The sequence below is a fragment of the Choloepus didactylus genome, chromosome 7 (genome assembly GCF_015220235.1).
Source record: "Choloepus didactylus isolate mChoDid1 chromosome 7, mChoDid1.pri, whole genome shotgun sequence".
NCBI classification, from domain to species: domain Eukaryota; kingdom Metazoa; phylum Chordata; class Mammalia; order Pilosa; family Megalonychidae; genus Choloepus; species Choloepus didactylus.
The window spans coordinates 41,293,829-41,307,744 of NC_051313.1; the positions used below are offsets into that span (position 1 = coordinate 41,293,829).

A 13,916-nucleotide genomic window follows, 5' to 3' on the forward strand; every position below is an offset into this window, starting at 1 on the left:
GAGGCAGAAGTGACTGGAAGTTATGATCATAGCTCAGCAATAGTAGATGATGATGATTTGCCCTGTTGGGGGTGGGGTGGGGTGAGGGAGAATGGAGAAAAGTTGACAAACTCAAGAAATATTAAAATAATAGGAAAGTAACACTTGGTGTCATTGTGGGGGTGATAGAGGATGGTACCCACATTTTTTGCCTTGGGCAAGTGGGCAGATGGTGGTTCCTTTCACTGACAGGCATTACAGTAGGGGCAAGTTTTAATGGAAGAAAATGGGCTCCGTTTGGGACATGCTGTCTCTGACATGGAATGTCTAAGTAGAAATGTCCAGAAGGCAGCTGAAAATATGAATCTGACAGGAGAGAGATTCAAGTGGGAGAGGTAGATTTTGGAGCTCACACTTGTAAATGTGATTAAAGCTATAAGAGTAGATGGGTTTGCCTAGGAGAGGGTGAGGAATAGGACAAGAATATGATGGGCTCTAGGGCCAGACTGCTGGGTTGGAATCTGGGTTTCTCTCTGTCTTAGCTCTGGGGTACTGGGTATGTTGTTTAACCTTTCCAAGCCTCCTATACTTATCTATAAAATGAAAGTAATGAAAGTACCTATCTCATGGAGTTATTACGAGGATTAACTAAATTAATACAAAGAAAGTACTCTGTACAGACCTCAGCCCATGACCTGTAGTAGTCCTAGCAGCAGTCAGAGCCAACTTACAGATTAGGCACAGTGCTAAAGCCCATGTAAGACTGAAGAAAATTCTTTATAATATTAGTTCATTTATTAATTTATTAATAATGCATTTGTAAACTATAATTTTTACTTTTTTTATGGAGAAAAGGACCCATCATCACAAAAATGCCTAGGGCCCATGAAAGTCAAAATATGATCCTGGTAATAGATTTAGTTAGACAGAATCTGAAAAAAACACACAATATTTTATAAATTGGCAGAACAAAGGAGTCTGAGAAGGAGTGGCTAGAAATGTTGGGGAAGACCAGGATAGAGTTGTGCTATGGAAGCCAAGGGCAGGGAGGGCTTCTAGAACACTCTGTGTCAAATGCTGTCAATGAGTCAGGTAGGAGGGGGACTGAAATGTATCCTGCAGATTTAGAGAAAAGGACCATGTTGTGCTTGCTGAAAGCGTGGTGGGGAAGAAGACAGAAAACAGTGTTTTGAGGAGTGGATGGAAGGCAAGTTAATGGACATAGCTGGTATGGGCATCTTTCAAAAAGTTTGGCTCAGAAAGGAGGCTCTTTAAATGGGGGCACCAGCTAGCTTACCCTGTGTTCAAACTTGTCTTTGTCTGGTTTCCAGATAAAAGCAAAACTATCTAAAGTGGAAGCTATAATTTTAGGTGAACTTGAGCTTCAGACGGACAAGTTCAGAGATGGGACTGCTTGCCTAGATGTCCACGGGCTAGTCAAGTGATGTGCACAAGAACCCAGGCCTGAGATGTTCACCCGGGGCCTTCATTCCCCTCTGGCCCCTCCAACTCCAGCCCTATACATGTGACTCACAAGGAAAAGCATCCAGCTGGAATGCTTGTTTCATTTGGTTTCAGTGGAACTTCCATAACCTTTGTTTTCATTCCAAACTGAAAAGAAATGGATATACCACTGATCATAGGACTTATTGTGAAAGAAACTACTTTGGAGTGGCTTTCACAGGGTATCCCTGCTTTGCTGCTGCTCAGATGTGGCATTAGCATAGGACTGGACCCCAGTGGGAGAGGCTGTGGACTCTCTAACCAATCCCTCAAACAGAAACCTCCTTCACTGTAATATAGCACTGGCAAATTATGCAGATTTTTCATCAAGAATACCTGTGTGTTTTTCTCCAGTGTGGTTTGCCGTCCAGGGGAACCCTCGATGTTCACATGATAGCTACTCAGGAGTACGTCTTCCATTAGCTGTTGCATGCCCACCAGCTCTCCATGTGCCACTTTGCGGTCATGGTCACTCAGTCCACAGAGGCACAACTAAAAAAAGGACAGCCACTTTGTAAGTTTCTACATATATTTTTAAATATAGTTTTTGGGGGGTAAAAACTGGGGGTGGCTGTGCTTCCAAGTCCAGACCTGAATTCTTAGAAAACCTGTGAAAACCGGAGTAATATTTTTAGTTTAAAGTCCTCCTTGAATATATCAGACTTTGGGCTCTATAGGAGAAGTACCACATTTACCAGCCTTTAGAGCAGTGTCTGCCTGTGAGGAACCCAGCCGTGACAGAAGTGAGGGGCATGGGCTGAGCTATATCACTAGGAAGGCAATGGAGACTGATGATGCTTAGAACATGACTGTGGAGGCAGAGGCTGCCAGAAGCAAAATAGACCTAGTGTTTGTTTATGGTATCTTGGGTCTGGTCATCAAACATAACTTCAGAGGCCCTTGGGGTCACAGTCTTGCCCCCCACACAGGGCATAGGCAGGAGCAGAGGTTTGGCTTCTAAACCTGGGTCCTCAACATCATGAAAATTTCCACCTGCATGGGGGCATCTATATTCCCTTGGCTATATCTTGCTAAGAAGAGTCCAACATAAACAATTCAATTCATAGGCCAATGCTGCATTCTGTAATTTGAATAACATCTTCAATGTTTTCACAGTTTTTTTAAAAGAGACAAAATAGCTATCATGAAATCGTAAGTTCTGGTTCTTGTGAGTGCAATTATACTGCTATTGTAAATGGCCTGGGTTCATTGCCCCAAAATGAAAAAGAAAAAAGAAAATTCCCCAAACATGATCTTTCATTATCTGGTGGTTCTTTTGGAGTGTTTGGGGCCAAGGTCTACTTGGGATGTTTACACTGGTGTTTCCCTTAAGCCTCTGTGTTTGTTGAACCAAAGTCTCCAAGTTCTCCGATCCTAAAACCAGTTGCCTGGTGCCTGAGCTTCTGTGGTCTGCCCAGAATCCAGGCTCGGCAAAAGGGGCAAAATTAGCACATTTTATAAGTTGAAACATACAAATGCTGTGTGGTACACTTAATAAAGGTACATATTACACCCCAAAATGCAAACATAAAAAACCAACTTAACCACTGAATGCAACGTGAAATTATTGAAATCCACCTTTCTCAAACCTACCAAGGGAGTTTTATAAGCTGGTTAAAAGACTGCTGAATGTCTGCAGAAGTACTCGGACCTTCCTCTTTTCGAGAAGAAAGTCTTTGTAAAAATCTTTTTCTAGAAATGTAACTTTTAGCTCACCTCATGCCATGAAGGTAGACTTTAAAAGTTTTCCTAATAAATTGGCAAGAATTTTTAAAATAATTATACCCTGAGTTGACAAGAATGCCAAGTAAAGTAATTTTCATTCACTGCTGGTGGGGGTATAAATTGGTATAGTCTAACAAAAATGGCAATTTGGCAATAGATAACAAGAATTTTAAAGCACTCATAATATTTCACTCTGCAAATTCACTTCTAGAAACTTATCCTAAAGAAACAATCAGAGATGTTGAGGCATGAGGTGGTACAGGACAATATTATTTGTAGTAGTTCAAGTTAGAAGCTATCCAAATATCCAACATCAGAGGTGTGGTTATATAAATTATGGCAAATTCCTATGATGGAGTAATAGGAAACCATTACATAACACATTACAGAATTCTTACTATGTCAAATGAGTGAAAAGAATACACAACTGAATGTATAGTGTGATATTTTCCTTTAAAAGTAAAGATATAAACATACATATGCATAGCAGAAATACTGGGAAAAAAGTAAACTGAAAAGTTAACTGATTTTTAAACAAGTTTTATTATTTTACTTTAAAAAAAAACTTTTCATTTATGAAGAATTTTGAACACATACAAAAGCAAACAGAATAGTTTTATTAACTACCATGTTTCCATCACCCAGTCCCAACAACTGTCAACCTATGGCCAGGCCTGCCCCATCTCCAGTCTACTCCCCATCTCCATGTTATTTTGAAGGAAATTTATGGCTGATTTTCATGTGGTTCTTAATCTTTTTATGTTTTTTTTTTTTAATTTTTTAAATGAAAATGCCACAAAATATACTTAAAATATCAGGGTAAAACATTAAACAGTATATGTCATTAATAACATATAATTAAATAATCAGGGGTAAAACACGTAACACAAAAAATTGTCCGTATGAGTCCTGCTGAAAATATTTTCTTCCCACCACTGTTCTGTAGGTGGATCAGGAGTCATACAGCTCAGAGCTCCAGCCTGGGAGTTTCTCTAAGAGGCCCAGAGAGTGATTGGAGATAGATGGCTGCTCTGTCAGATAACTCTTGGCCATGGGAATTTCACCTGAGTCTACAACTAAGGCAGGTAACAGAGCATGATTCTCTTTTCTCATGAGAAAATATGACTCACTTTTGGCATCGGGTATACACCTTCATAACACCCTGCTTATTTCATAAATTATTTACTAAAGGCTAGAGTAGGGAGGAACCAATGAAACCCCTGCTTTGCAGACTGCATTCAGCTCTCTGAAGACAAAAGGGAAGAACTACTGTACCTGCATATTATATTCTAGAGTATCTGGGCTGCTACTCATAACTGGAAATGGTCCTCCATCTTCCAGAAATGCTCTCCAAGGGAATAACACAAATGCCTAAAAGAACCAAATAATAAACATGAGAATGCTGTACTGTGCACGTAAGTAGAAGGTATCCGTACATGAATGAGACGTCTATGCGTGCAGTCCAAGACACTGTTGGATGATTTATTTATTATTTAGATCTTTATCTATCTTGATAGATAGTCCTCAATGATGTGTAGGAAAGAATAGTGATCTTACTTAAGTGTTTTTTTTTTCTGAAGGTGGCTAAACATAGAAGGGTAATTAAGAGTTTGGTGAAACTAGTCAGCACCAGTGTTCAGAAATTCCAGAATAGTATAATACCATTGAGCATATTTATAATCAACAAAAGTAAACTTACTCAAATTATTTCAATGTCAGGAATATTTCAAGGTTAAAGATAGGTCGTCCTCCATAACCATTGTGCCCAATTCTAGGTAACAACTTGAGACTGATGATGCTACAATGTATTATACTTGGGTCTCTGTTCCCCACATCACTATGCAACAGTCAAGGCTATCCTGGATATAGTTGGACTGCCCGTTGGACCCCATTCTACTGCTTCCAGATCTGGCTCAGCCTACACATGATTCCTGGAGTTGGAATTGCTCCTGCCTCATTTCAGATAACAGGGATCCGGGACATGTACATCCACCTAACCCCAGACAAGGCCCAAAGGCAGCAGGAACAGACCCAATGGCCAGGGTCAAGCCCTGTTTTCTGGATCTAAATGATGGTCAAGACTTGGGCCAGGAGTCACTGGCTTGTAGCTAGGGTACTTAATCTTGCTTTATAACATCATAGTATAAGTCAGAGGTTTTGGAGTCACAAGACATGGGCTTATGAGGTAGTTTTAAAGATAGTTTTAAAAGCATGTCCACTAATCATTTGATACTTTCTCCATCAAGACGTGGAGCTTAATTCCTCTTTTGATTGTGGGCTGGACTTAGTGATTCACTTCTAACAAACAGAATATGGCAGAAGTGATGGGATGTCACTTCTGATTCTAGGTAATAAAAAGACTGTGAGTTTCATCTTGGATTCTCTCTCTTGGATTGCTTGCTCTGGGGGGTAGCCTTCTGACATGTGGAGAGGCTGATGTGGATGAGCTTGGAAGTAGATCTTCTGAGGCCTACCAACAGCTATGTGAGTGAGCTTGGAAGCAGATTCTCCTCCAGTTGAGCCCTGAGATGACTAGAGCCCTGGCTGATACCTTGATTGCAGGCTCATGAGAAACCCTGAGCCAGAACTACACAGCTAAGCTGCTCCCAGATTCCAGATCTTCTGAAACTACATGAATGAATGTTCATTGTCATAATCTGCTAAATTTTGGGGGTGATTTATTACACAGCAATAGATAATTTATAAAGCTTGTGATCTAGCACTGCCATGACTCTCCAGTGGTTTGGTCTTTGGGCCTTCCTGAGCCTTAAACTTTTGGGTTGTAGAAAGTGAGTAATATCATCCCTGCCTGTTCATCATCCACAGTTGGGTGGGTCATATTTCTATGGAAACATCCAATCAAAAGGTCACACCATAATCAAAAAGATTAATCAGTCTGCCCCACAAGATTGCATCAAAGACAATGGCATTTTGGGGGCCATAATACATGCAAACTGGCACACTGCCTAAGGGCAGTAAGAGTTGTCAGGACCACAGGTGATAACACATGTTGTTACCCAGGCTATTGAAAAGTCAGCTGCCCACCTAATTTATGTATTGTAATGCTCTCATTATTAATCAAATGGAAAAGATTAAGTGTTAGTTTTGCTACCAGTTGTGAGCAGATAAGCCGTTGTCCTATCAGCCTGGTGAGCAGTCTGAAGGCAAAGGCCTCCACTGGGAAGTACAGCTGACCATGGGGGTACAGACCGCCCCTTGGTGCGAGTGAAGGCAGCTATCAAAGAGTGCATCAAAGCTTTGGGAGCCCATGTAAAATTTAAACCAAACGAAACACAGTGACAAAATCCCCCATGCACCAGATACCTGTTACAGGCGTAAACACCTATAAACACACCTGGAGGCTCCGTGGATCCAGTGGCTGGGGCAGGCCGAGCTGTGAAGCAAAAACGCTCTTCACGAGGGAGTTGCTCATTGGTGGCAGCCCATGGTACATGCCATCTGTGACAGACTGGTAGGCAGGTACATTTCCAGCTGCCAAAAATGTTTTTCTAGCAAAAAATAAAGGGAAATTTCATTCAGAGCAATTACTTATGCTTCTAAAGCACAAAACTTTATTCAAAGTTACTGTAGCAGGATAATATGTTGAGATATTAACTGAGGTTTCTTTCTCAGCCATGTTATCTCCCATCCCCCCTTCCTTTACACCCTGCCCTTCACTCCCACAATTCACAGGCTAGATATGTGTGGGGAGGGTAGATATACTCTAGACTACTGCTGTCTAATTGAGCTTTCCGAGATGATGGAAATGTTTTTTATATCTGCATTGTCCAATATGTTAGCCACCAGCCACATGTAGCTGTTGAGTGCTTGAAATGTGGCTAGTGAGATGAGGAATTGAAATTTAAATTTTAGTTAATATTTATTTTAATTTAAATTAAATAGTTGCATGCAGCAACTGTATTGGACAGTGCAGCTGCAACTCTAGAACAAAGCTATCAATTGTTTGTTGAATTGATTATCTGAAGACCAATAGCTGAGACAATAATTCTTGCTATAGAAAATCAGATTTTAAATTTCAATTAAATAAAAACCTGGGCTTTGAGGTTTTATGTTTTTTGTTTTTTTTAAAACACAACTTGGCTTTTGCATATTAATAACCAGAACTCCTGAAGACTAGAGCATGAAATTTATACCATAAATCATAGAGAAGGAAGTGTGCATGATAAATTACGATGTTTTTCTTGCCCAAAAGGAAATAAGAGTTCAGCAAGCAAGGAAAAACTCTTTTCAGAGCTTAGAACTAATGGATGCCAAAGAAAAGATGCTGACACAAGATAAGTTGGGGAGGAGGGGTTGTCCCAGAGCAGAGGGGACCTTTTACTTGAATCCTCCAAAGGTGGGGCCCAAGCATTGTACACAGCAGACACGGGAGAAGGAGAGGAGCAACGGCTGGGGGAGACGTCACCACCAAGGGAGATGCTGGTGGATGGAAATGAGGTGGCCTCCCAGAGACTAGCATATCCTCAGTGTGTGTGGGGAAGATCTGGGGGTGCCCGAGCCCCTACAGTGGGTACCCAGGAGGGTTGCTGAGCAGCCGGCCAACCAGAAGAGGCCTGAGGTTGGACCAACCAACCCACAACACAGATGGGTGAAGCGGATGCGTCTCCTTGACTGACAGGATGATTCATAATTCCACCCTCACCCCACCCCAGCCCAGAAAATTAGATCACCCTGGAGGGGTACAAAGACGGAGGCAAGGGAGAAGAATCTTGAATTAGCTTATTTTCAATCTCAAACTGACTACTTTTAAATTCCAAGTGAGACTGAATCACATGGAATTAGAAAGCTTAATCTTTTTGCTTTCAGTAGAAGTGAGAACTTCAATCAAAAACAAATAAAGGGAGCTCCATATTTGCACATCCAACCATTGTACTAGTGTAAAAGTCATACCACCCTCTTCACATTCTAATGAGAATTATCAAGATTGTTGAGTACTATTGTATACTGAGACACTGTATTAAAAAAATAGCTTTGTCATGATAGCTAAAGGATAGAGGTTGAAGTTGCCCAGAAGATGTATAAACATTTTCCCCTATTTCTCACGTTTTCTGTTTCTTGGTGGGCCCTGCAAAGGGACCCATGATTCATGCAATACCCATGCAACAGAGGTGCATCTAGCTAGCGTTCACTATGTACAAGGTTCTGTGCCAGGTGCTGTCTGAGTTACAAAGATGGGTCCCACATCCTTGAATTTCCTGCCCAGTAGGGCCTGGTGAGGCAGGGCTTGGTAGCCAGCTACTCCTCACCCTCCTCTAAACTCCCAAGGCACTTATGGCATGTATGGCATTTGTGTGTCTACTTAAAACTATGGTACTGAAAAGCAGAACATTCTATTGGAAACATTTATTTCCAGCTCAAATTTAGAGCACAGAAGCATGGCATGACTGCCCAACCTCTCCCTGGTTGCTCCTTTCATATCATTCTTTTTTGTCGCTCCCATCGATCCATTGAATCGTTTTTTTCTCAGTTTCTGGATCCAGCTTTGTTCATATCTCACTTGTTCAATCCTTTGTGCCCTCATCCTGCCAAATCTGTGCACATCTTCGGAACTTGCACATACCAGAAGTGACCACAATTTTTGGCAGAGTTTTAGAGTCCAAAATGCAGCTTGTGAACATACTATTGGTTTTTTGGATGCGTGGACAGTATTCAAAAATATCAGTATAGTTCAGATGTAAATATGACTGCTACTCTAAGCTACAGAATCATAAAATGTGACATACTCTTTAGGGAAGCCAGAGTCAGATTACAGGTACCACCGCTGATCAGATATTATTCCTTTTTCTTGGCTTTCCCAATTTCTCAGTCTAGATCACTGTCCTTCCTAGGACCCATTTCCCCTCTACCAGTATGTCTTCTCATGAGGGAAGGTACAATGTATTGCTGTGTAAAGGGGTCACAAGAGGATCCCCAACATTTTTAGCATTAGATCCTCTTTTATTTCCTCGCTTCGTGGACCCCATATTTTGAAGGATTTTTCTATGAAACATCCATTAAACATTTCCCAGTTTTTAAGTCAAAGCCATGTCAGCCTCTAGCCCAAGTTCTGAGCTGCAAGAAGGGATGAAGAAATGTGGTATAAAGGAAGGAGCAGGGCTCTGGAGTCGGGGAGGCTCTATGAATGCAAATTCTGCCACTAACAAGCTGCGTGAGCATGTGCAACTTGTGTAACTTCTCAGAATCTCGATGTCCTCATCTGTAAAAATGGTGAAAATGATTAATACTCAATGGGGTCGGCACATGGTAGGAACACAACCAAAGTGTTCCCTCTCCTTATCTCACTCAGGTCTTATGATTCCAGTTGAAAAAAAGATAACTTGACTTTTTTTTTTTTAACCTGTGGGGTTTGGGGCAGATGTGTCTTTTTAATCATGCCTTTGGAAATACTGAAAGTGGCTCACGAGCTCCAGTGAAAACCCATGCAGACCCTCAGTTGGCAAACCCTGGGCCTATGCCTTCTGTAAGGGTGGTTTAACTAGTGCAACTTGCCAACAGCACTCAAGGTACAGGAAAACCCTGAGGGACAGAAAGGCGGCTTGTTGCACTGGTGCCACAACTGCCAGCCGCCAGCCCCTAGTCTCCCAGCAGCTCACTAAGATGCCTGTGTAGATGCATCAAATCCCCAAACTCTCTTTTTTTCTTTCTGATATTTAACTGTTTACTGCAATAATTATGACAGCTTGCCCTTGTTCATCTTTATATTCCCAGTGTGCAGAATACCCTGCTTACAAAGGCTAGCGTCCCATTTCATATGTGACAATATCTACCATTTCCCAGTGCCATATTGATGTTTTTTACCCCAAGATCTCCAGTTATCATTCCTTCATAGTCTATTTTACATGCATTTATTTTATCCTATTTACAATCTGCAATTATATTATACAATCTACAAAAAGTACAAAAGCCTAATTCATTTTCCACACCAAGTCAGAACCAAGTTGCAAAAAAAGATCAATGCATGGCACAATTAATTCAGCCACACTCCAGTTGCTGAACTACCAGTTGGCAATCAAGTTTCCTAGAACGCCGAGCATCTCGCGTGTGAGAGAGCTACACAGAAGCATGATCCCAGGCAAGCAGGTTCAAACCACAGGGAGCTGGTGGTTTACAGGGCACATGCTGGAGTTTTTCTTGGAGGCAAGGATATTAAAAAAAAATAACCCTGCAAAATGGTCTTGAGGCCATGGCCAATGTTGTGACTCTTCATATCTCAGTCTTTGAGACCCAGACCATGGTCATGAACTAGATCCAGTTCATGTGAGGTCTTTTGAGATCTCCCAGAAATCCCCAGACAGCTCCAAAGTCCACTTTAATATCTGCATGTTTAGAGACACAAACTAGATGAGCATACAAATGAAAATAAATTCACAGAAGAGATAACCAATAGAAATTCAAGGACTGAGAGGCTGATGTTTTCTTTAGCAATCCCTTGATATACTGCTAATCCAGGCTTGTTGCAGGAAGTAACTGTACCTTCAGGTATTTCTTCAAGTTTCACCTTTTCACCCTAACCACCCTGACCATCAATAATACATTCAGATGAGAGGCACCTTTCATGCCATCTATTTTAGTCTGTTCTTTAGTGTCCCTTCAAGGGACTTTATTTTGCCTTCTTCCATGGCTGAATTGTAAAGGAATTCAATCCTTTAAATCAGGGGTTGGCAAACTTTTTCTTAAAGGGCCTGTTTTAGTTTGCTAGGCTGCTGAAAGCGGATACCATGATATGGGTTGATTCAACAATGGGAATTTATTAGCGTACAGCTTTGAGGCTGAGAAAAATGCCCAAATCATGGCATCATCAAGGTGATGCTTTCTTCCCAAAGACTGGCTGCTGGCAATCCTTGGTTCCTCTGCTCCAAGACAAGGCACTTGGTGGCGTCTGCTGGTCTCTCCCTTCCCTTCTGGGTTTCATTCCTTTCAGCTTCTTGCTTCCATGGCTCTCCCCACCCCCCTTATTAATTCAATTTATAAAAGACACCATAAGAGGATTAAGACCCATCCTGAATGAGGTGGTTACACTTTAACTGAAGTAGCCTCATCAAAAGGTCCTATTTACAGTGGGTTCACACCCACAGGAATGGATTAGATTTAAGAATGTTTCTCTGGGGTTCATACAGTTTCAAACCAGCACAGGGCCAGAGAATAAATGTTTTCAGCTTTATGAATCATAAGTCTCTGTTACAATTATTCAACTCGGTGACTGAAGTGCAAAAGCAGCCACAGACAATATGTAAATGAATGGGTATGGCTGGGTTCCAATAAAACCTCAATTATGGACACTGAGGTTTGAATTCCATACAATTCTCATGTATCATGAAATACTATTCTTTTGTTGATGTTTTTCTCAATCATTTAAAAATGTAAAAGCCATTCTTAGGACATGGGCCAAACAAAAACTGTTAGTGGCCAACAGTAATAGCGCTAACCCCAACCTTAAATAGATGAGATTGCTTAGAACTGCTGTACTACCCAAGCATTCACCTTCAATGCAAATGATTAGTCCACCTGGCATTAAAGATAAGCTCAATCCTCAGGCATTTCCTGCACTAGCTAATAAGTAACTCCTGTGGGTTGGGGGACATGTCCAAAGATGATTGACTGGCTCTGGGCATAACGACTCTAACCCTGTTGGAGGAGGGCACTAATTTCCATCTGGCCACTGTCCAAGCTTGGCAGAAGGCAGGTCAACAGGGACAGAGTGAAATGTTTTGTGCCTAGAAACGTGCTGATCCAGTAAGCGGAGCTGATCAATGCCACAGAGAAGCAGGAACCAGGTCTTAGGTGACTCTATGGAACCATTTTCTTGTTGTCCTAAAGCCAAGTCACCCACCCTCTACCCCCAGCCATCTATGGACGTACGCTGCTCCCATTCAAGGTAAAAGTTCTGCTCTTTCTGTTCAAACTCTGCAGAAGTCTGACGTTCTTATGAGCACAAAGTTCCTTGGGGTAAACAGTCATATTTGCTCAGCCTTGGTGAGCTCTGGGAGGGGTGAGGGAATTTCCCCAAGCTTCCTGTCTCTGAAGATTATTTAAGAACTTTTCCTTATTTGCAGGTTCAGCCCTAAGTAAAATGATCAAGAGGGATGACATTTATCTTTCAGCTTCTCATTCTCTCTCCCCGTTCCCATCTCTTCAGAATGCTCCCGTCTATCCACACAGCTGCCCAGGCTTTGAGATCAAACACCTAGACTTCAATTCCAGTCTGCCACTTACTGGCTGTGTGATTCCAAACAAGGACAACCTGAAGAGGTGTGAGGAAAAAAGTCACTATCATACAAGTGGTTGGAGGAGATATGACGATGGGAGGACTTGTGGGTAGGTCACTCTGGGTGGTTCCCTCTGGAACAACCACACTGCCTTGCTGCAGGGTCCTCTGAAAAATGTGCTGAAACCAGATATAGGACACAGTGCCCTCTGCTCCTGCAGCCCGAGTGTGCCAGGACAGCATGGCTCCCCTGGGAGAACAGTGCCAAACTGAACTGTGCATAGCTGGAGTTCAGAAAAGACTTCTGGGGCACGTTCCTTTTTCTCCCCACTTTGTACTTTCCTTACAAATTCTGACCTTGTAGTTTCAGAGCCCCGAAGGCTAACAAATGGCCATCTGTGATCAGTCAGAGCATTTACATTCTACCTGACAGACTAAGCTAGAGCTCAGAAAGCTGTTTGTCAAGAAAAACAAAACACATTAGCCTTATCTTTTGTCCTGCTGAATTTAAGTTGTAAATCCAGAGTCCCCTGATGCTCAGAGTAAAGAAAAGGCAGAGTAGAAATAGAAAGCACAGTTCAGTACAATCCCCACATTTCCACTCTCTGTGGCGGGAGGCGGCAGCTACAATCAGTAGGCAAGAGCACTGCCCGTGCTGGCCAAATACTCACACTGGGGTTTGCTCAAAGGAAGTGAATTAATTTCGACAATTTTAAGAATTAGCAGAGACCCTCAGGTCTGGTCCCCTGCCTCCTCCTATACAAAGCGGATTCACACTGGAAACATTGTGAATCTTAATGCAAACTAATTTTCTTATCAGGCACGATTAATTAGCCAAATAAAACATCCTTTTTGTATGCAGAATGCTTAAAATGCATTGTACTTATTAGGCCAGAGGTAAATTTATTTATTTATACTTTAACCCAGGTAGTCAGTTCTACTGGCTTCAGAAGTGCAGTGAAAATTCTATCCTTTTGAAAGTTTGAAAAAATAAATGGAACTCTTAGAAATAATAATCCTGAGAAGCATAACAAATATTGCTTCCCCTAAAAAACCCTGGACACTGAAAGCAGCAAGTGATAGAAAAACTAACTGTTCTGAAATCATATTTAATAAAAACAAGAATATAGTTTTCTGAGCAGACATGTTCTCCTGGGACTCCCTTTGCTAGCACAAGACGTGTTTGGTTGCCACAGTGTTCTGGATCTGGTTGTGCTCCTGACTATTTTAAGCTCATTATCTAATCTTGCCAAGAGTGGCCTCCCTGGATGGTCACTCAGCAAGCACCTGCTCAGAAGAATTTACTAGACAGGCTATTGCTCCTTACCGAATGAGATGCCTCACCGCTGCGTCAAACTGCAGAAACATAACCTCCCTTCGGAGAAGGAGTGCCCGGGCCACGTGGTTGGGGTCTTGGGGGCTCTGCAGACTGTCAATCATTTTCTGCAGCTCTTGAAGTTCAGACCCTAAAAGGTGGACAGCA

At 41.9% G+C, this 13,916-nt stretch overlaps 1 protein-coding gene across 12 annotated transcripts in view; it reads right to left on the reverse strand.

Moving 5' to 3' along the window:
- The window catches only part of LOC119539130, a 206,621-nt gene that overhangs the window by 37,245 nt on the left and 155,460 nt on the right, over positions 1–13,916 (reverse strand). For all 12 annotated transcript variants that reach the window (XR_005217796.1, XM_037842278.1, XM_037842280.1 and 9 more), the window contains 4 exons: positions 13,761–13,899; positions 6,563–6,716; positions 4,483–4,578; positions 1,819–1,974 (listed from right to left, as the gene is read on the reverse strand). Coding sequence is in view for 11 of the 12 variants with exons in the window: in XM_037842278.1 (XP_037698206.1) it covers positions 1,819–1,974; positions 4,483–4,578; positions 6,563–6,716; positions 13,761–13,899 (545 nt within the window). In the remaining variant the exon portion in view is untranslated. The remainder of the gene's footprint in view (positions 1–1,818; positions 1,975–4,482; positions 4,579–6,562; positions 6,717–13,760; positions 13,900–13,916) is intronic.